Source organism: Toxotes jaculatrix, chromosome 8 (genome assembly GCF_017976425.1).
Source record: "Toxotes jaculatrix isolate fToxJac2 chromosome 8, fToxJac2.pri, whole genome shotgun sequence".
In the NCBI taxonomy this organism is placed as follows: Eukaryota; Metazoa; Chordata; class Actinopteri; family Toxotidae; genus Toxotes; species Toxotes jaculatrix.
The window spans coordinates 863,454-883,921 of NC_054401.1; the positions used below are offsets into that span (position 1 = coordinate 863,454).

Below are 20,468 nucleotides of genomic sequence, written 5' to 3' on the forward strand. Positions count from 1 at the left end.
CAACATTAACCTAAGTTAAAATGATGAGAGTTTATATTGAGTTTTATATGTAAGGAGTCATAATGTGGACTAAATAAGTGCAGTGATGATGAGGATCCGTCTGTTTATTATCCTGTCAATCATCCAAACGTTGCACGCGTCAGTGAACCGGAGCGGAGGAAACACGGTAAAGTGCGTTAACGATTGTGTTTGTGCGGGATCACGTGATCAACGCGTCCTCCTCCGGACTGGTTGAAACCGACGGGAAGCGGCTGAGGTTCAGCTGCGGAGCCTCAGGGAGAAACTCAGCCTGCGCACCGAGAGTTCACCACAAACCCAGCGACACACGTTTTACCCCGGTATGTCTGCAGTCTGCGTGCTGAGGACTCGCTGCTTCCTCCGGCAGGTCTTCCCCGGTCTTCGCGCCGCCATGCACAGACAATACAGCCTGAATGTCGCCGCTCCGCTGCTACGGACGCAGGGCTATGTGGACGGCCGCTGGGTCTCCGCAGCCGCGGTGTTTCCCGTCCTGGACCCGGCCACCGGGCAGGAGATAGCCCGGGTTACGGACTGTGGCCCGGCTGAGGCCAAGCAGGCTGTGGACGCTGCGTACAAGGCGTTTCACTCCTGGAAGCAGTACACAGCTAAGGTAGGCTACGTTCAGAAGCTGCACGTCCGCCACCGTCTGGTAAACCGTACTACCTGCGAAAAAACGTCAAATGAATGTTAATGCCCTTAATGCGCTCAGAAAGGCGCCAAAATGGTGGAACAGAGGATATTTCCTCAGATAGCAGGGGCCAGACTTTAATACGGCTAACATAATATTCACAAGGAAACACACAGACTAGATAAAAATCACTAATTTCACTTAAGTGTCTGATCTCCAATGTGCTGGCTGTGTTCGCGAGATTTTACCAGTCTGGATCATCGTTAACAACACTCCGTTCGAAAAACAGCCAATTTAATGTAAATATTGCATTTCCACTCAGAAAAGCACCAAAACAATGAAATATCCAGGTATTTCCTCAACTGATAAGAGCCAGACTTTAATTCGGCAAAATAAAATTCTTAAAAGAAGTACGCAGTCAAGAGAACATCACAACTTTCACTTTGGTTGGTCCTCACCTGCCTCTTCCCTACACTTTTTGGAAGTGGCATGAACGTTAACAAGTTCAATCTGATACAAAAATTGTTCAGGGCTTTGCAGAGTGTTTGCTAACATTGCTCCAGAAGATTCGGAAACCATGCTGAGTTCACAAATCGATTACGTCATAGCCAGAAAACACGAAAATGTGAGTTTTGCTTCGTCACAGGTGAATTTCTGCTGCTCATTAACACCTGTTCGTGTTCTGTTACGCAGCACAGTTATTAAGCCTCAGTCTCACAGGTTAATTTTCTATTTCAGACCAGAAAGACAAAGTTGAACTTTGGTTTGGTGCAAAACAAAGTTTAAAGCACCAGAATAAAACAGCACAGAGCTGAGAGCTGCTGTTTGTCCCGGACTGACTGACAGCTTGTTAATATGTGAAGAACACCAAACCTTTGAGCTGCAGTTCTTTCTGTCATTATTAATAGAAAGATTCACTCGTACCACCTTCATATATTAGAATAATTTCTAGTTTCTCGTTTTTCTTTGACAGGAAACTGATAAATAATAATAAATTATTTTATTTCCAGTTGAATGTGCTGGACCACAGAACCTGGACGTGTCCAAATACTTATGGCCTGGACTGTCTGTATGGAGATGGTCGCAGCAGGAAAACCATTTGTGTGGATGGAAAATGGTTTTAATGGGATTTATTATTATCATTACCATTATTTTGACTGCTTTCTCCTGCAGGAGAGGAGCATCCTGCTGAGGAAGTGGTTCGACCTGCTCACTCTGCACAAAGAAGACCTGGCTAAACTGATCACGTTCGAATGTGTAAGTATCGCGTCAGTAAAGGGACAGGGACAAATCTGTGGGGTCCTGAGATGATTCACAGACTGGGAGACAAATCTAGGAACCCAGAATCAGACATTCACATGTCCAAAATATTCAGTTTAGAAAGATCAAACAGAGAAATCCTCACATTTAAGAAGGGGGAGCAAAACACGAGCTAAATGATTAATCGGTTATTAGAATAATTGAGGATCAATCTTCTGTCAGTCTGTTGCATTGATCTCCTGCACTGAAACTGAGCCTCCACCTGGAAAGTCGCTCCTACACCAAGGCGGGCCTGTCCACTTACTTTTGGCAAAACCAGCGTGTAGTTTTGTGTTTCCCGGTTTGTGAAATCTGTCTTTTATAAAAGCAACAGACAGTGTCTGTAACTGAGACGGCGGTGGACAGAGACAGACACCGTGTCTGGAGACAGATGCTGCTGTTGTAAACATTCATGTCGGTGTTTCAGAGACACGGAACTGTCCAGGTGTCCGTCTTCTTCTTCTTCTCCGCTCACTCTGCCTCCGTCTTTCAGGGGAAACCCTTGCGGGAGTCCCTCGGGGAGATCGCGTACTCGGCCTCCTTCCTGGAGTGGTTTTCAGAGGAGGCTCGGAGAGTTTACGGCGACATCGTCCCTTCACCCGCCAGGGACAGAAAGATCCTCCTCCTCAAACAGCCGGTGGGGGTCACCTCCATCATCACACCGGTGAGCAGCCAATGAGAAGCTTAGTTCAGAGTCATTCAGAAGAACAGGTCAGCGCGTGCGCTCGTTCTGCCACAGCTTTAATTAAAAAAAAATGTTGTGTGTCCGTGCGCAGACACGGGTTGTGTGTGCGGTGAGAGCAGCATCACTCACACTGACTGTTGTTTCACAGTGGAACTTCCCCAGCGCCATGATCACCAGGAAGGTGGGAGCTGCTCTGGCCGCCGGCTGCACGGTGGTGGTGAAACCGGCGGAGGACACGCCGCTGTCGGCGCTCGCTCTGGCTGAGGTCGGTACAACACCACGGCTCAGCACAGTCACAAAGCTGCACCGTGTTCAGGCAGAGCTCCACGCTGTCCACTGCGTCCTCAGATGGGACTGTGGTTACCATGGTTACCGTGTGTGGGGTAGCTGGTTCCATTTTGGATCCTTGAGCTCTGACGGTAACAAATCTGGAACTTTTTAACTCACCGGGTTATGTTTGTGTTGTTATGTGTGTGTCTGTGTGTAGCTGGCAGAGCAGGCGGGGATCCCGGCAGGGGTCTTTAACGTGGTCCCTTGCTCCAGAGAGAAGACTCCGTCGGTCGGGAAGGTCCTCTGCACCGACCCCCTGGTGGCAAAAATCTCCTTCACCGGCTCCACCGCCACCGGCAAAGTAAGACCGACGGGCTTTCTTCTGTGTGCTCGTCTTATTATGGACTTGTGAGATATCATCAGTGATGGTCCAGGTACTGTTTAAAGTCTGAATATAGACCAGATCCCTGCTCTCAGAGGTCGTATCAGGACGCAGTGAACCTGCAGCCGCAGCAGCTTCCACCTGCTCGGACAAAAATCAGCAGACGTTTGATTTAAGAGACAAAAAAAAGGGACATTAATCTGAAACGGGTCCTGTCCTCTCAGGTGCTGCTGAAACTGGCCGCAGACACCGTGAAGAAGGCGTCCATGGAGCTGGGTGGCCACGCCCCCTTCATCGTGTTCGACAGCGCTGACGTCGATAGGGCGGTGGGCGGAGCCATGGCCTCCAAGTTCAGGAACTCTGGACAGGTAACAGTGGATGTATAAAGAGAATTAATGAGGGGGGCACAATACATTAGGTTAATCCAGTCATTCACCGTCATCATGAATGTTTAGCCTGAGTGAGTTTCACGTGTCTGAGTGAAGCTGCTCGTCCTCTCTGCTCCTGGTGAATGTGTCTGTGTTGGCTTCACTGCCAAGTCATGAATCTGGAAAAAAAAGATCATGTGTTAAAGCACGAAGTCAGACGTCGTGTGCAACTAGTTAATTCTTCACTGCTCCTCCTCAGTTCATTAACACTTTAAAAACAAGGGCACAGAAGAAAGACGTGAAGGTAATTTATGTGTGTTGGTTTCACACTGACACTACATCACTGTGACCTCTCCTCCTCCTCCTGCTCCTCCTCCCCCCCTGTAGACATGTGTGTGTTCAAACCGGTTCCTGGTTCAGAGCGGTGTCTACGATCGCTTCGTGGAGAAACTGGGCCAAGCGATGGACGCCGAGCTCCGTCTGGGCCACGGCTCGGAGCCCGACACCACCCAGGGCCCGCTCATCAACACCAGGGCTGCAGAGAAGGTAAATCTTAATCCTTTCATGGAGCTCTGGTTCCACACAGGCCACTGAAACCGTGCTTGGCTCAGAAACAAATCTAGTCTGTGAGTTTGTTCGGGTCTTTCGGTGACTCTGATCCGTGCTGCTCATCAGTCTGGATCCTGGGTTGTCTGGAAGGTTTGTCCTGAGCGATGAGGAAACAGCTGTCTCATGAAAGCTCTTGTTCCTCAGGTGGTCCACCAGATATCGGATGCAGTGTCCCAGGGAGCGAAGGTGCTGAAGGGAGGGAAGCGTCTGGACGGGTCCTTCATGGAGCCGACTCTGCTGGCCGACGTCACCACAGACATGCTTTGCACGAAAGAGGAAACCTTCGGCCCGCTGCTGCCCGTCATCAGGTCGGTACACTCACAGGAAGAAGGTGAACGTCTGTTGGTGTCGATACTTAAAAACAGAATAACGGTGGACTGATGCTTCAGGGTGTCAGATCCTCACCCTCTGCATTTGATGCATCTTTACTCGTCTGTGAGGAAGGAGAAAGTCACAGGGACATAATATAATAATATATATTATAATAATAAATGACATTTGTTTCATATGATGATTCATTTCATAATGACAGAAATGAAGAATATTTAAATTGTTCAAACTAAAAATGTTGCATGTGAACACAGAAATGAGCTCCGCTTAAAAAAAAAGACATCAGAGTTTTATTTTGAAAATGTTCCTGATGGAAACTGCTGCGTCAGCAGCATCCAGCTGTGTTCAGGTACTGAAGCTGTGCACTGACCAATCACAACCTCCGTTTGTATTTTACAGGTTCAGCACTGAAGATGAGGCTGTGGCCATTGCTAACGCGTCTAACGTTGGTCTGGCAGGTGAGATCACCATCATCATATTCAGCTGGGCCCCACTTTTTTTTGGTAGCGATCAGTCGGCGCTTTCAGAGCACACACACTCACCTGCTAATGATGTGTCTGTTAAACTCTCTTTCTTTTATTCTCAGGTTATTTCTACTCTCAGGATGTGAGTCAGATCTGGCGGGTGGCGGAGGCGTTGGAGGTGGGACTGGTTGGAGTGAACGAGGGCCTGTTGTCCACCCCAGAGGCCACCTTCGGCGGGGTCAAGCAGTCGGGTTTGGGCCGCGAAGGATCCAAGTACGGCATCGACGAATATCTGGAAATCAAGTACGTTTGCTTCGGAGGCCTCAAACCCTGAACCAGGACGGAGCAGTGCCTCCGTCCAGCAACGTGGTTAGAACTGTAGATTCACAGAGTAACTGACTGATCTTTAATGTTAATGAACAAGAGCCAAGGCTGAAAACATCTACAGTACAATCAGGTTTGTAAAGCTGCTAAATATAAAAAATCATTTCAGATAGAATTCATGTAGGAAAGTGGTCAGATGACCTTTCACAGATCAGAACTCTGTATCGTCAGCGTGACTGAGGTCACGGTGTCTGTCCCAGGGTCCCTGTGTCTCACTGGTCTCAGACCAGCTCCCCTCTTATTGTCTCATACGTTGCCTTTTCCTAAGAAACTGTTCATGATGTAGGATGTTTTGATTCGGGGGAATACTGGTTTCTGATTGGCTAGATGATGTTATACCACTGCCACTGTTCACCAATCAAAATGAGAGGAGTGTTAACTCACGTTGTTGGTTTCATTTTTTCTGTTTCAGTGTAAAACAAATGTAATGATGCTACTCTCACCAGTAGGAGGAGCTGTAGTCCAAGTTAATGCTTTATTCACATTTCCAAACATTTTTTTTTACTTTTACAAGACAAAAAGATTCAAGAATAATAATTTAAGCAAAGTCTCTGATTAAATTCCTCAAATTCATTAAAGACCAGGACCGAGCCACTAACTTTAACCCAGACTCTGATGGACAGTGGTGTCATCCAGGACCAGGTCCCATGTAGTAACCCACAAAATAACAGTTTGCTGATGAACATCCCTGAAAGTAACAGGCTCCTCGGCGCTAACGTTAGCAGCAGTTTAGCAAACTGTCATTTGACATGTTCCATCAGCTCAGCCAATCAGCATGTAGTATTCTGTCACCATGGTAAAAAGAAAAATCCTCACTGAAACCTCTAACTTGATTTCTTTCACTGCAGAAGCACATTAAAAAAACTGTAAAATTTACTGTGATAAATTCAAATGCACAAAACCTCATGTTAGATTCTGTAAATTCATTCTGTTTGTATTGAACAGCCTGATGTTCTGTCAGAGGCCTGATATGGAAAAACATATTGTTCTAATGATTAAAATACATGTGAACAGAACAGAATAAATAAAATCACATTCAAACTGAGTAAAAACAAGTTTAAACATCAGAATTAGGTCATTGTTATGAATCTAATGCATGTGCCATTTACCCAGAACCAACCAGTGGGTTAGCTTAGTGTGTTTACACTTGTAAACCTGTTAGAGATCAGTACTGATTGTTTGCATGCATCCAATAAATTCCATTAAAAGATGTCATTAATTATTGTAATATAGTGCTTAAATAAAACTGTGTAGATGTTAATGTTCAGTTTGATCCCAGGTAAAGCACAGGGAGCTGACTGTCCAGTGCCATGTGACTGATTTTTTTATTTCTTACAGTTTCTGATCATCCAGGTGATCCACTGTTGTTCAGTACTGTTCTACAGCAGATTGTGTTTCTAATATAATTCTATTGTAATATACTTTGTTGAGTCTACGTTGATATAAATCTAGATTTTTGTATTTCTGTAGATATTAATGGAAAATTAAAAAAACTGTGTAACATGCTGTCCAGGTGATTTTTGTACGACAGGTAACGAAAGATGCTCAGAAATTTTACCAATAAAGATTGTGGTCTGTGCGGACATGAAGAGTTATTCTGTTAACATTCATCCACAGCTGCTGTTTGAGATATTATCAAACAGATAATCAGCTCATGATTTAAAGTTAAGCTGCAGAAACTTTCAAACAGAACAGTCGACATTAGAACCAGCTAACGGCTAACGGCTCTTTTACACTGATATTATATTTATATGATAGAATTAGCCATTAATTAGAAATAGAGTTATGTTAAATTTAGCTTTAGGTCATGACCCCTGAACCCTGCTCTCTGATAAACAGGTGAATAGTTTGTTTGCTAACAAGATTCAGCTTGTAAATTGGTTGAAGGTGGATGTTTTCTCTGACTGTGCTAAGCTGGGCTGACTGGACCTGTCCGTCCTGGACCTGTCTCTGGCACTGTCCATCTCCTCTGTCCATCTGGCTCTGATGAGTCTTTGTCTTTAGATGTCTGCATCAGCACAGGTCACAGGAATCATCCCGTTCCAAAGCGTCCTCCAAATGTCACATGATTTTTCCAAACTGAATGTTCCCACCTGTGCATCCTGTTTCTGCAGAGGCCAAAAGTCCTCACGTCCTCAGAAAGAGTCTGACCCTGAAATGGGACACTGATTGATTTTACTGACCTCACGGTAAAGAATGAAGTCTTTCAACTCTAAGCAGCCTCGTCTCCGCCTGCCAGAGTGCAAACATCCCAGAAGCGTCCTTTGTGCGTCACTGGGAGGTCAGCGATCCCATCATCCGAAGGCGTTCCCGTTGCGGGCGGCCTGGGCGCTGAGCCGGTTCCTGCTGTGGACGGGTCGGCCCCGGCTGAAGATGGTGTCCTGGTCGCTGTCCAGCTCCGACTCTGACATCATGAGGCTGGAGTTGTGCTCCGTGCTGCGGTGTTTGATACCTGCACAGAGGAAACGAATTCTGAACATCCTGCACACACGTACTCATATTTCTGTGCTTTTAATTTGAAGACAGGAACATTCTTGTCAAGCAGTGATGTAAACCACCCCTCTGTAGCCCCACCCCTCTGTGCTCCATCAGCCAACCACGCTGAAGTGAAGCGACTCACTGAATTTGGGTCTGAGCTCCACCCTCTCCTGTTCGTCCATGTTGTCCAGGATGGTGTATTTGGTTTTCTTCCTCACTTTGGTCTGTCTCCTCCTAAACACAGTCAACAGAAAGAGCCGGGGTGAGAAATTCTTTTCCAGCACAGGCCAGCGTTTCTCAGCACTGTTTGCAGTTCACGGGTGGAACCTCAGCCCCAGGTGTTGGTGGAGGAAGCAGGAACACGTGTTCACCTCTTGCAGCAGCAGATGAAGGTCCAGCTGACAGACAGGATGAGGACCATGAGCACGAAGCTGGTCAGGATGACATACAGCACCCTCCACTCTGAAAGGAAGAGCAGAGTCCAGCCCACATTAACCACCAGTGTCTGACGAAGCCTGGTCTGTGAGGACGGACACGGTGCTGCGTCAAACACAACCAGCTGAGAAGAACTTTCAGGAATTAATAACTGATTCAAATCGAATTTAATAAATGTCTACTTCACTCTAATCTGCTCTGATCTCATTCTAACATCTAATTATGATAATAAACGTATAATCTGATACAGTCCTAATCTCCTCTGTCTCCTCTGACATGACTGACACGATCCGTTAATCTCACGCGATGTCAAACAGTCCTGCTGATAATTACCACAGTTGCTTTCTCCATCACCAAGGTAACGACGAATCAGATTCTCCGTCCAGAAGGGGTCGCAGGTACACTCCTTAGTGACCGGGTCACACTGACCACGGCCCGAACAGCGGAGCAGACACACTGAAGGACGGTGGGACAGAAGACACGGTGAGGGCGATCAGTGATCAGTCAATCACATGATCAGTGTCTGTGTACACACACACACACACACACACACACACACACACACACACACACACACACACACACACTGAATGCAGCTCTGTTAGCATCGCTGCTGTGTTAGCAGAGATCTGCCACTCACGTCTTCAACAGAGGAAACAAAACAGTTTCCAACATATTTTGGAAGCTGAAGAATTTAAACTCATTGTGGAAATTTCAGGTTATTTGTGACATGAGAAGCAAATCTGCTTTTAGCTGTAGCCCCTGATTAAACATCTAATGTGTGAGGCTGAGGAAACAGGACTGGATTTACTGTGTCGACCTGGTCTGGACAGAAACTGGACCGGACCTGGTCTCTGCAGTGCACAGTGACCTTCGCTGTTTGAACTCACAGACGGTGTCCACTCTGAGGACTCTGAACAGCAGGTAGTCACTCTTCTCTCTGAGCAGCTGGTTCCTCAGCAGACCGACTAACCTGGAGCCAGAGAGGGGCCCCGAGGAGCCCCACACCGAAAACCGCAACACCGTGCTGAACGGAGACACACAGCAAGGAACAGGACGAAAGGGAAGACACGATTTTAGCTCTTTTAGGATGTTTAAACAGTGACTGAACCAGTCAGTAAACCAGTTAACCAGTCAGTTAACCAGCTAACCAGTCAGTAAACCAGCTAACCAGTCAGTTAACCAGCTAACCAGTCAGTTAACCAGCTAACCAGTCTTTCCATACCTGAGGTGTGAGTGTCCCTGCAGAGCTCGGACCTTGATGTCGCTGTCGAGGACGTGCAGCAGAGCGGCGAGTTGCCGGACCACCGTGTCCCTCTGAGCCAAACTGACCTGAGACACCGACACCAGCATCTCCAGCTCCACCTCCTCCCCCCCGCCAGGCTCTACAGAGACACAGGAGGGACACACTTTTCTGCTGGGAGCAATTTTTGTCATGTCAGTCATGTGGGACACGTGGAGAGCAGACAGCTTTCAGCCCGTTCCTGTCCTACCTGGTCGGACCTCCACGGTGGCCGTGGCGGTGCCGGAGCGCCCCTGGGCGTCAGTCACCCTCAGCTGGAACAGGTAGGTGCCCTCAACCAGGTTGGCCAGGTAAAGCGAGGCCTGAGTCTCTGAGCCGTACAACACGTCCTGCAGACAGGTGTTTATCAGAGGACACGTGTGAAAATCTACATTTCCTCTGACAATGATGAGGAGAAATCAGATGAGATCACAGTTATTTAAACTTTAATCCAGAGTGATGAAGTTACTGATGTCCAGTCTCGTGTAATGTGACACATCAGACTTCCTGCTTCAGTGGTCTGTACTGACCCCAGCAGCAGGACTCTGGCTGTCTCTGACCCACAGGTAGTGGACCTCGGTCTGGTCGCCATCGGTGACGGAGCCTCGGAGGATCAGCGAGTTGTTGGGCAGAGTCAGGGTGTGGCTGCCGCTGGCGTGAGCGACCGGAGGAAGACTTCTGGCTGCAGGAGGAAGGACGACAGAATGAACAGGTGATTCGTCTGTGCGGGGACTAAGGTTCAGTCCTGGACACAGATCCCGCCTACCTTCCTGGAACCTGACAGTCAGTGAGGCGCTGTCTGTCGCCCCCTCCTGGTCAGAAACGGTCAGCCTGAAGGTGTAGCGCCCCTCTCGTAGACCTGTTGCCGTAGCTACCGCCTGGTCCACATCCTCCAGCTTTAATCCCGGAGGACCGCTGGAAAACCACAGGTGAGAGTTTGAATCTTTTACACAAACAGCCCAACGTTTCAGAGACACGCCGTGCTCTCCGTCTCCCACCTGATGGCGTCCCAGTGGTAACTGATGATCCCGCGGTCATCCGTGCTTCCGCGGCCATCAAGCAACAAGCTGCTCACTGGGAGAATCAACTTCCTGTCAGGACCCACGACGGCTACGGGACCACGGTTTGAGCCCCTGCCCTGTGATACTGAAGAAGCAGCAGCTGCAGCAGAGGGCGTGGTCGTGGCCGGAGGGTCGGGGCTGGGAGCTGAGGTGGCGCTGGGGTCAGAGGTCATGGTTGTGGATGGAGGGTGGGGGCTGGTGGGTGGAGCTCTGGCTGCTGACTGAAGCATCTTCACTATGTCTGTGGAGAACCAATCAGCATTATTCCTGAGATAAACGACCTGTGTCACCTGGTTCAGAGGGTTTTACACAAAAAATCGTCAAGACACAAAGAACCAGAATAAAACGGAGTAAACAGGAAAATAAAATATAAAGAGGCATCGAGTATTCAGCGTCCACACAGCCGACACTCTCCTGCAGCAAACCCTCAGGCATGAAGGTCGTAAGGTTCAGTCTGTGCTGAAGCTGTGTCAAAGAGGTGAAATCATTCTGGAGGATGCCGTTTGTGTTGTGTGTTTTTGAGCTGTGTGTGTGTGTGCTCAGTACCAGTTGTGAGTCCAGGGGAAACTGAAGCTTCCAGTTGAATTGTGGGTAACGTTGGTTCTACAGGCTCCATCAGGGAAGGACCTGCAGGTGAAGGAAGGACAGAATCAGACTCAGAAACACGTTTCTGAACATGGCGGTTAAAACTCCATCACACTGTCGGGTGTACCTGGCTGTGTGCTCGTGCTGCTGGGCCAGTCGGGTGCGGCAGCAGTGGGGGCTGAAGCCCTGGTGTGGTGCTGTTGGGTGGAGTCGGTGGATGATGGTGTCAGCGGTGTAGAAACGGTGCTGCTCTGTGTTCTGGTCTGTAAATAAAGGGTTCGGTTCTTTTTACAGATCACAGAGAGACACGGTTTTATTTTCGTCTGGATTAAATGGACCCGTTTCTGCTCTGCTTGCAGCTTTCAGCTCTTCCTTCATCTCATCACTCACCGTTTTCTCTGCAGCAGCAGGATCAGTCGGCCTCCTGGTTCTGTCCTCGTCTCCCCGGCTGATGTTCTCCGCAGAGGAGGCTGTAATCTGGGCCACGCTGCTCTCTGTCGGCCCCCTCTCTGGACCATCCTCCGCCTCTGATTGGTTGACCCCGTCTCTTCCCTTCACATGATCAGACATCATCTCTGAACCACCAGCCCCTCCCACCTCCTGGCTTCCCTCTGAATATTCCCCATCCAGCATCCCGGGGTCGGAGAAGTCCTGCCGGGGTCCATCAAAGAGGGCCAGATCCTTCAGAGCCTCCAGGTCCCCGGGGGCCTCAGAGGACCGTGACAGGGACCTCCAGTGGCCACCGTACGGCTCTCCTCTCACCAGAGACTGAAGCACTAGAGTCTGGGGGGACGCCCTCCGCAGAAAGGCCAGGAACGAGTCGGCCCCGGGTCTCTCCCGGGGCTGGCAGTTCTCCCTCTGCTGGCAGCTCAGGATGTAGCAGCGCCCCTCGAACAGCCAGGCCAAGTCGTAACCCGGCAGGTCGCAGGACGCCGCCACGCACTGCGGCAACGACGACACGCCGGGGACCCGCAGGATACCGCTGCTCTCCACTGCCGGAGACACCACCGCCTCAGAGAAGGTCGCCCCCTGCCAGCACTGAGACGCCACTACAGCTGCAACAAAACAGTGATTCTGCTGACTTTGTGATAAAGGACAGAGGATAAAGCTTTTTCAGTTAGAGCTCAGACAATTAATCAGATGGTTGATTCACACAATAACGACTTTTTTGTTTTTAGTCATTAAAGTCATTTTCAAACCAAGTAACATTTCATTCTGACCTGTGGTCTCAGTAAAGCAAGCAACCAACCAATCACTTTACAATCATAAAAAAAACAGTAAAGTCTTTAAGACGCTGAAACACAACAGTGATGTCACCGGGTACTGCTGTACACCTGTACATGACAGCAGAAAGGTGCGAAGCTCTGGAAGATTTACAGGAAGTGTTAAGTTCTTCCTTAAAGAGCAATTTACAAAAACTGAGAATCTTGTTTTTGCAGCAGTTTCACTTCCCTCCTCAGTGCAGAGACGTAGGTGTGTCGGTACATTGTGACATCACCGTTGGGTGCAGGACGCTGGTGCTGTGGTCGGACACAGAACAGAACGGGTGGTGACAGCGACTCTTTAAAAACCTGTGAATTTCCGTTAAGATTAAAAAACGGTTTTAAAGTTGTGATGTTTGTACCTTCCACACGGTGCAGGTGCAGCAGCAGCAGCAGCAGCAGCAGCAGCGTTTTCTCCCACATGGTCACTGAGTCCACAGCCTGAAACAAACGCATCACAGCTTCAGACACAGGAAACAGGGAACAGAACTTAAACATGCTTGTTCTCTCACATCAGGTCATGACAGGATTAGAGGTCACCCTCCAAAATTGAATTTCACTTATTTGATGTAAACCTGTATTTATTTGTCCTGCTGATCCAACTCATTACTCGCGGTTCAAAATGTCCCACCGCCACTTTAATGTGAGTAAACTGTCCTGTGTCTTTAATGAAAGACAAAAAGTCATCTTCATGTCTCGTTGTTCTACAGTGGGAGATATTTACAGCACAGGAGGCTTTTGTGTTTTGGCTCCTGGACAGTTTCAGCACCACGGTGCCGGACAGCGCCGCCGGGAGCCCCGCCCGGCAGCAGGAAACCCGCTGCTCGGGGTCTGAAAATAAACGCACCTTCCCGTGACACCTAAAAGGTGTGATGTACTTTAATATAACCGATATAACGACATATAACTGAGAGTGTAAATGGATTTTTCAAACGCAAATACGGCACGTTACAGCTTGTACATATCTGCCCAAATGATGCGCAGGTTGCCCATTAAAACGCCGTCACTCCAGACTCCGTAGAAAATTGTATCAATTAAAAGTTTCCTTGCTTACATGTAAAGATATGTACGTGATAACATATTATTTAAAGTAGTAAGTGTACCTGTATATACCATTTTCAAATTCGGCGTAAATTCATTACACAAAAAACAACTCGTCTTCTGCTAAAACATGAAATTTTGTAAGTTGGTCCTTTACGGATTGCTACTGGACTCCCCTCCGATAAACATCAGCAGTTTGAGCTGCTTCTGAACTCGGAACTTTATTTATATCACGTCAAGTGAAGACGGTGAAACATATGCAAATAAAACCCTCGAAACGTGGCAACTAGTGGCGGAAAACCTCTTTTAAAACATGTCTCTGATTTAAGCATCTGCCTGTGTAAGGAAACGTAAAATGACTGGATTTGTAAACGGAATTCGGCGCGATTGGCGTAAGCTAACAGCACACTGCGATGACGATGTCAGCTGTGTGTGTCTACAAACACCGACATCTTTTCTTCTTTTTCATTTTGGGGACAAAACGAAAACATGTCCGCAATTAAAACAAATGAAATCATCCTTCGTGTCGTCGGCGTCCGTCTCCACTAACACCTGAACGTAAATACTCAGTTTCACTCACCTAGCTGCGGTCGACTGTCCCCGTTCCGCGCTCCTCCTTACTGGTTCTCCAGTGTGGATCCAGTCCGTCCCTCAGGTCTCATACTGGAGTCTGACTGGGTGCGGTTTAATTGGTTTCACGCTGATGCTGAATTGGTGCCGAGAAAACACGACCAGTGTCGAGTCAGCGAAAATAAATAACCAACATCCGGTCAAAACCTTCAAAATAAAACATGCAAAAATTAATAAATAAATACAGAATTAGAAAATTACAGGGTTATTTCAGCGGGATTTCAACATCACTTCATACCTAGGAAAAACATTCATAATCATACAAACACTGAGCAAAAAGAAGTAAACAACAAGACAAAACTAATAAAAAGAATCACAAAAACGTAAAAACGTATTTTAAAAATATCGTAAGGGTATGAGGGACTCTAGTTTGAGGACAGGTTGCAGTTCGTTCCATTTAAAAGGTGCAAAGTACCTGAAACCAGTTATGCCAAGATTCGTGACCACGAGCAGCGTGACGGTCCAGAATAAATCCAGAAGTTAGCACAGACGTTAAAGCTCACTGAACAAGTTTAACTCTCTGAATAAGACAAACAGCCTTTAATTGTACACAGGAAACGGCAGCATGATCAGAGTCACTGATGGAGGTCTGGGATAAACATAATACATCACAGTTTACACTCAGCGCATACACTTTTATTTTGAAGGCAAACTCATCTCACTTCCGATTCAGACTGCACTGACTGAGTGGCGCTGTGAGTCAGTGCAGTCTGAGGATGATGAAAATGAGGATTAACTTCCTGAAAATCTTTTTGTAATTACAGGAATTAAAAAATAATAAATGAATAATAAATAAAAAGTTTTGTATCAGACAAAGACAACAAGTAACTGCGGGCTCATCCCTGTCTTTTATTTTTGTGTTTTCTTAAAAAAAATCCAAACATTTACAACTGAAATCACAGCCATATATAAATTACAACAGCAAACACAATTATCTATTTTAAATACACTCCTCTGTTCTGAGCTGTAACCATTCAAACAATAAAACAACAGAGTAAAGTCAAACTCCTGACACTTTAACTCTGAATTCACTGCAGTCCGCTGCATTAAAGGATTCAGTGCCATGTTTTTCCTCTGTGATGCTGAGAGGGAAAAAAAACAAAAACTAAACTGTCGCACCAAACTTCAACTTTCCCTTTTAACCGTAAACGTTCACCTTTTCAGTTTCTGTCAATATTTTCATATAAAACAAAGATTTAATTTGATGCAGATTTAATTTCTTGTTTGTTGCTCCAGGGCACGTTGGTGCAGCGGAAATCGAACCTGTGGCTTTTCATTTTACACACTGATCTCTCACCATTAACAGCTTGTTTTGGTTTAAATCACTGTACCATGGGATAAACAGCTCAGATCAGTAACTGACAGTTTTCATTAAGATTACTGATGAGATGAAATCAGTTAAAATCAGATATAAATTCACCTTCTTAAACATTTTAACTGATCAATCACAGAGACGTGGATCAATGTTAGGATGATTTCTGTCATCTGTACAGGACACAGACAAACTGGTTTAATCCCCATCTGACTCTGGGCTCAGACGTCGAATGGGAACTTTGAAAATGATGAAATGTTCCTTTAAAGACTCACCTCCAGTCTAGTTTCTGCTGCCCTCTGGTGGCCGAGCCTCTCACCTCGGTGCAGTGATGTAGAAGAGTACTGTGGGTGTGGCTGGCACACTGTGACATCACTGGGCAACATGCAGCCCCACCCAGATTCTTTCACCTTTCGTTTTCATTAACGAGTCTCACGATGTGTCGAGACAGAACTCAAAGCTAATTTTAGACTTTTTCGAAAAACGCGAGCTACGTGAACCAACTTCATAAATGTAAAGAGTCAAAAGCGATTTAAAGAAACTGGTGGATCTGAGATCAGTTTGAGTTTGACCTAAATGTTGAAGATACCTGCTGCTGCCGAGGTGCCCTGGAGCAAATGGTTAGTGGAGCTGCTGCTTAGCTGCAGGGGCTGGCTGACATGCTGGACGTGTCCCTGACAGAGACAGACAGACAGACAGACAGACAGACAGGTGAACATGCATCAGGTCTGATCGGCCTGAACACAAACTGAGCACGCTCCACAGGACGCTCAAACATCGCGAGTCGCTCTCTGCTCTGCTGAGCGTCTGGTTTGGGACGAGGACACGACGTCAGTCGCTGTTCAGGTAAATGAACTCACTGCTTTCAGGCACGAACTCTGATCCTACTCCAGGAATGAAGCTGAGCAGCATCACAACGGTTTCACTTCAACGACCTGATGAACATCGACTGTGAACCTTATTAAATCAAATTTAAAAACATGTAAAAAGTCTGTTCTGTTCACACGGCATCAAAACATCAAAATATTTTTGCTGAAAAACTTAAGTTATACATGATAAAATAATCTAACCTCACAGGTGAACTTCCTGCTGCGCTCATTCTCATTTACTTTGAATCTGAACAGTTTCAGCTTCGGATCTTAGGATCGATTTCTCAAATCTCTCGCCCCGAGCTGAGAACAACACGTGGTGTTTAAGCGTCTCGATGTGGACAGTGTCCATCAAATCCTCCTAAAGCTTCTCTCATTTTCTCAAACTGTCCTTCGTCCTTTTAAATGAACAGGGGAGGAAAAAACTCCCATGATCCTCGTCTCTGTGCAGCAGCTGAAAACATCATAGCTGCTGCACAATGTAAGAACAAAGCTCACTGAACATTCTTCTTCTTCTTTTACATTATTACCAGTTAATATCTCCAGTAAAAGCAATAATAAGATGACTTGTGTAGTTGTGATGATGTTACACTGAACAGAAGTTTAAATGTCTCCAGCTGCTACAAGCCTTTTCATGTTATGAGTGAGAAAGTTATGACGCAGGTTGTTTAAGACTCCTCCTGTTCATGTGTGGAAAAAAAAAAGTCAAATCCTCCCTCCGTCATCACTGAGAATCAAAAGCATCCTCCCATCCAACGTCGTTCTGAAAGGAGGAGCCGGGACATTACACCGACACTGTCCAACATGTTGGTGGGCGACTTCAGAGGATTCTCAACAAGCTGACGATCAGAAGTTTGAGGCAGTGTGAAAATCTCTGCTCCTTTTTCCGTGGTTTCCTCAGGTGTAGGATTCTGACCTAAATCCCTTTTTAAAACCTGCTTTTTTATCCGTTTCCAAACCCTCAGCGGCTTCACACCGAGCAGTGAGTGGAGTTTGTAGGTCTCCGCTTCTTGTCGGGTTATTTCTTTGACTGCTTGATAATAGACATCGGTTCCTGACCTTATTCCCTTTTAAAAACCTAACCACACTTCCACCATGCTTCTAACCAGACAAACACACAAAGCAACGATAAGAAATGTCCTGGAGTTTGAAATCATCTGGAAGTCTGACGCTTCTTTGTAGGTCGCGTTTGGAGTGTTGTAGAAATGTTGGCACTGCCCTTTAAATCCTTATTTCATGTTTTTCTTAATAAAAGTCTTTGTTGCTCACTCTGCTGAAGGTAAATCTGACACCCTGTAACTCTGTAGTTGAAACTCTCCCAGTATCCGTCCTCAGGCGTTTCCCAGTCTGCAGTAACCCAACGCAGCTGATCCCTCTGGACGAGCACAAACCCGAGCTTCTAACCTTTATCTCGCCTTCGTACGATGCACGGCTGCACGTTACCGACAGATGCGTCGGTCGCTGCACAGTTTGTTCAGCACTTGTTGGGGAAAGTGTGAATTTCAGACGAGCTCGGCTCCGTCTGCTGCCGGAGCAACTATCAGGATCTTTAATGGAGACAAAGAGTGGCTGGTTTCACACCGAGAGGGCAAACGGACGTACAGAGGACAGGAAGGAGTGCGACACTCTGACATCCACCAGGAGGCAGCAGAGAGGTGAAGAGTACAAGCAGGTGAAGGCAGCAGGGATCCCGGGTGCTGCGTGAGCCGTCAGCATGTGGGGTGTGTTGCCACCGCGTCAGTCAGCATTCGAGAGGCGGGTGGAAGCTTCGCCTGCAGTCGATGGCTTTGGGGCCGGGAGGCTGAGCTCGCTTCCTCCGGAGCTCTTCACGTCCCAGAGTGCTGCTGAGCCGAGAGTACGCCGCCTTGTACTTCTTATCAAACGCAGCTACAGAGAGAGAGGAAGGTATTATTAGAGTTTATTTCTGTCACACAGCAGCCACCACAGCCGAGCACTTAAATCCATGTTCCTGTTAAACGAGCTCATGAGCCTCTTGGATAAAAACGAACGATCCAACCAACAATCATGAAATAAGATGAAAACTTATGGAAACTGGTGTCGTTACCCTTCAGCCACCCTGTGACCTTCAGTCTCTTTTCACCATGTGACTTTTTTATTTTTGCTTTTTAAAGTAAAACCGTATAAATCCGCTGCAGTCGCTCTTACCGACGTGGTCTTTGCCCATAGCTGCCATTGTGAGGAAGAGGAACTCTCTGTACAAACTCCTGTCAAACACAAAACAAACACAAAGTTCACATACAGCCATGATCCCTCACTATCACTGTCACTGAGTCTGAGAACAGTTTCATCAGACCTCAGGCGTTTATCTCTGTATTTGCTCAGGATGATTCCTCTGCTTCCGTATTTCCGCTCTTTGCCGTGCGGACCTTTCTCGGCTCACCTCTGTATTCTGGGCGATCCTGGCTGTTTGGCCAGCGTGTCCAGGAAGAGCGTGACGGCTTTGTGCACCTCGTTCATGCCGACCCACCGCAGCACCTCCTCCAGGAAGGACAGGGTGAACGGGTGGTTGTGTCTCCGCCAGCTGTAGGTTCTCATCGGGACGCCACCTGAAGGAAGGAGCAGGGACAGGGGACAGAAATTAAACTGGAATTACAGACACTTAGCGTGTTAGCACTGCTGATCCTGACACAGGCCTCAGAACAAACGTTCACTGGTATCAGTCTGTGTGTGTCGGTGTGTGTGAGTCTTACTGTGGATCCTCCAGAGGACATAGAGGGGGGGCCACTGGTCTGTGTCGGGGGCCAGGGTGTCCCAGAGGAGCCTCACCCTCACTGCTGAGTTCTCCGACTGGGAAACACAATTAGAGAAAGAGTCTGTGGATCAGTGTGTTGAACTGGATTTCTGTGTTGGAGGTTTTTGTTCATGCTGGTTTATTGTGGGCTGAATGTCGTTGTGCTTCAGCTTTCAAATGTCAAATGTTTAGTTTGTATTTTAAATGGTGATCTGAGCTGCTGTGGAAGGAAATCTGCAGACTGCAGGAGCAGCAGAGAAATCTCCTGCTTTTGTTATTTAATATTCAGAAACACGCTGACTGTGTGTTACCTGTGTGAACTGGCTGACCAGTGGCGACGCTCTGACCAGCTGCAGCAGGTTACTGGGCAGGCCGAGGCGCTGGAAGTACCAGACCAGGTTCCAGAAGATGATGGAGTGGCTGTCCAGGAACTGAGGCTGAGCCAGGACTGCCTCACCCTCGTTCTCCAGGAGACTCTCCAGCTCCTTCCTCAGAACCAGAGGACTCAGGTAAGCCACTGTCACCTGAGGAGCCCCACCCACTGACGAAGCCTGAGGGAGGGAGGAAGAGAGTGAGGCAGGGTGGGGGGTGGTTGAGAAAACTCAGGGAAGACAGTTTTCCAAACTGTTACCGTGGTGGTTCTGCTGTTCTCTGAGTAGCTGCTGGTCTCAGAGCTGGAGTCTTCACTCAGACCGTTACACTGATGCCGCAGGGAGGCCTCCTGACCACTGGGGGGCCTCACGGCGCTCTCCACCTCGTCCTCCACGTTCCAGGTGCTGCGCTCCGCACTGAGGACAAACAGGGAGACTTAACATGGAGGGACTTTGGATGATGGATGAGGGCTTTTCTTGGATTCCCACCACTAATGGGGCAACTACAGTTTGTCCTGGAGGTGGCGCCAGAGGGAAGCAGGTGTTGTTACCTAAATCATGAGACTGAGGTTGAAACCAGATGTTCACACCTTGGGACACTCAGGACCCTCAGGGCCTGACTTGCACCATCATAACATCTGGGTTGCAGGTGTTCTACATCACAAGGGATTTTACTTTGCATCTTTGAAGCTTTGCATATGTTCCTCTTTATCATCATCATTATTATTATTATTATTATTACAGCCATAAAGTCAGCTGCTCCATTTGTTATGATTTTGGATGGAAAATAGATTTTGTGGGTCAGTCTACATCGCACAGTCCTTCAGTACTGAGTGTTAAACAGTCCAACAGAGTAAACTTCCAGATGTAAGGACACGCTGCTAACATGTATACAAACATACCACAGGTTAGATTTGATCTATAGCATCAGTCCTTGATCACAGCCAGAGGGT

General features: G+C 47.3%; 3 protein-coding genes and 1 long non-coding RNA gene across 6 annotated transcripts in view; 1 reads left to right on the forward strand and 3 right to left on the reverse strand.

Moving 5' to 3' along the window:
* Positions 1–213: 213 nt before the first annotated feature.
* aldh5a1 (aldehyde dehydrogenase 5 family, member A1 (succinate-semialdehyde dehydrogenase)) lies at positions 214–7,016 on the forward strand. The gene is made up of 10 exons (XM_041044802.1): positions 214–628; positions 1,820–1,903; positions 2,439–2,609; positions 2,779–2,895; positions 3,118–3,261; positions 3,507–3,650; positions 4,038–4,196; positions 4,404–4,567; positions 4,989–5,047; positions 5,176–7,016. Exons 1-10 carry the CDS (start codon positions 341–343, stop codon positions 5,385–5,387), a joined length of 1,542 nt encoding a protein of 513 aa, XP_040900736.1. The 5' UTR covers positions 214–340; the 3' UTR covers positions 5,388–7,016.
* kiaa0319 (KIAA0319 ortholog) lies at positions 5,894–11,351 on the reverse strand. The gene is made up of 11 exons (XM_041044801.1): positions 11,240–11,351; positions 10,631–10,934; positions 10,399–10,547; positions 10,163–10,314; positions 9,844–9,982; positions 9,576–9,735; positions 9,241–9,377; positions 8,684–8,806; positions 8,287–8,377; positions 8,058–8,149; positions 5,894–7,889 (listed from the first exon to the last, which is right to left on the reverse strand). Exons 1-11 carry the CDS (start codon positions 11,307–11,309, stop codon positions 7,732–7,734), a joined length of 1,575 nt encoding a protein of 524 aa, XP_040900735.1. The 5' UTR covers positions 11,310–11,351; the 3' UTR covers positions 5,894–7,731.
* Positions 11,352–12,246: 895 nt separating this feature from the next.
* Positions 12,247–14,343, reverse strand: LOC121186146. The gene is made up of 3 exons (XR_005894406.1): positions 14,162–14,343; positions 12,903–12,981; positions 12,247–12,798 (listed from the first exon to the last, which is right to left on the reverse strand). It is a non-coding gene; the product is annotated as an uncharacterized LOC121186146 (long non-coding RNA).
* Positions 14,344–15,040: 697 nt separating this feature from the next.
* LOC121185483 (DENN domain-containing protein 4B-like) overlaps positions 15,041–20,468 on the reverse strand; it is a 30,795-nt gene continuing 25,367 nt past the window's right edge. For all 3 annotated transcript variants that reach the window (XM_041043657.1, XM_041043659.1, XM_041043660.1), the window contains exons 24-29: positions 19,776–19,932; positions 19,456–19,695; positions 19,104–19,200; positions 18,794–18,959; positions 18,559–18,617; positions 15,041–18,279 (exon numbers count right to left, since the gene is read on the reverse strand). In XM_041043657.1, the coding sequence (XP_040899591.1) occupies positions 18,134–18,279; positions 18,559–18,617; positions 18,794–18,959; positions 19,104–19,200; positions 19,456–19,695; positions 19,776–19,932 (865 nt within the window). In that variant the 3' untranslated portion in view covers positions 15,041–18,133. The remainder of the gene's footprint in view (positions 18,280–18,558; positions 18,618–18,793; positions 18,960–19,103; positions 19,201–19,455; positions 19,696–19,775; positions 19,933–20,468) is intronic.

Coding starts and splice junctions, on each gene's coding strand:
- kiaa0319 (XM_041044801.1), bottom strand. CDS start 11,309: ATGGAGCCTGTAGAACCAACGTTACCCACAATTCAACTGGAAGCTTCA. Junction 9,378..9,575: donor CAGGGACACTCACACCTCAG/GTATGGAAAGAC, acceptor GTCTCCGTTCAG/CACGGTGTTGCGGTTTTCGG. Junction 7,890..8,057: donor GGAGCTCAGACCCAAATTCA/GTGAGTCGCTTC, acceptor TCCTCTGTGCAG/GTATCAAACACCGCAGCACG.
- aldh5a1 (XM_041044802.1), top strand. CDS start 341: ATGTCTGCAGTCTGCGTGCTGAGGACTCGCTGCTTCCTCCGGCAGGTC. Junction 3,262..3,506: donor GCTCCACCGCCACCGGCAAA/GTAAGACCGACG, acceptor CTGTCCTCTCAG/GTGCTGCTGAAACTGGCCGC. Junction 4,197..4,403: donor ACACCAGGGCTGCAGAGAAG/GTAAATCTTAAT, acceptor CTTGTTCCTCAG/GTGGTCCACCAGATATCGGA.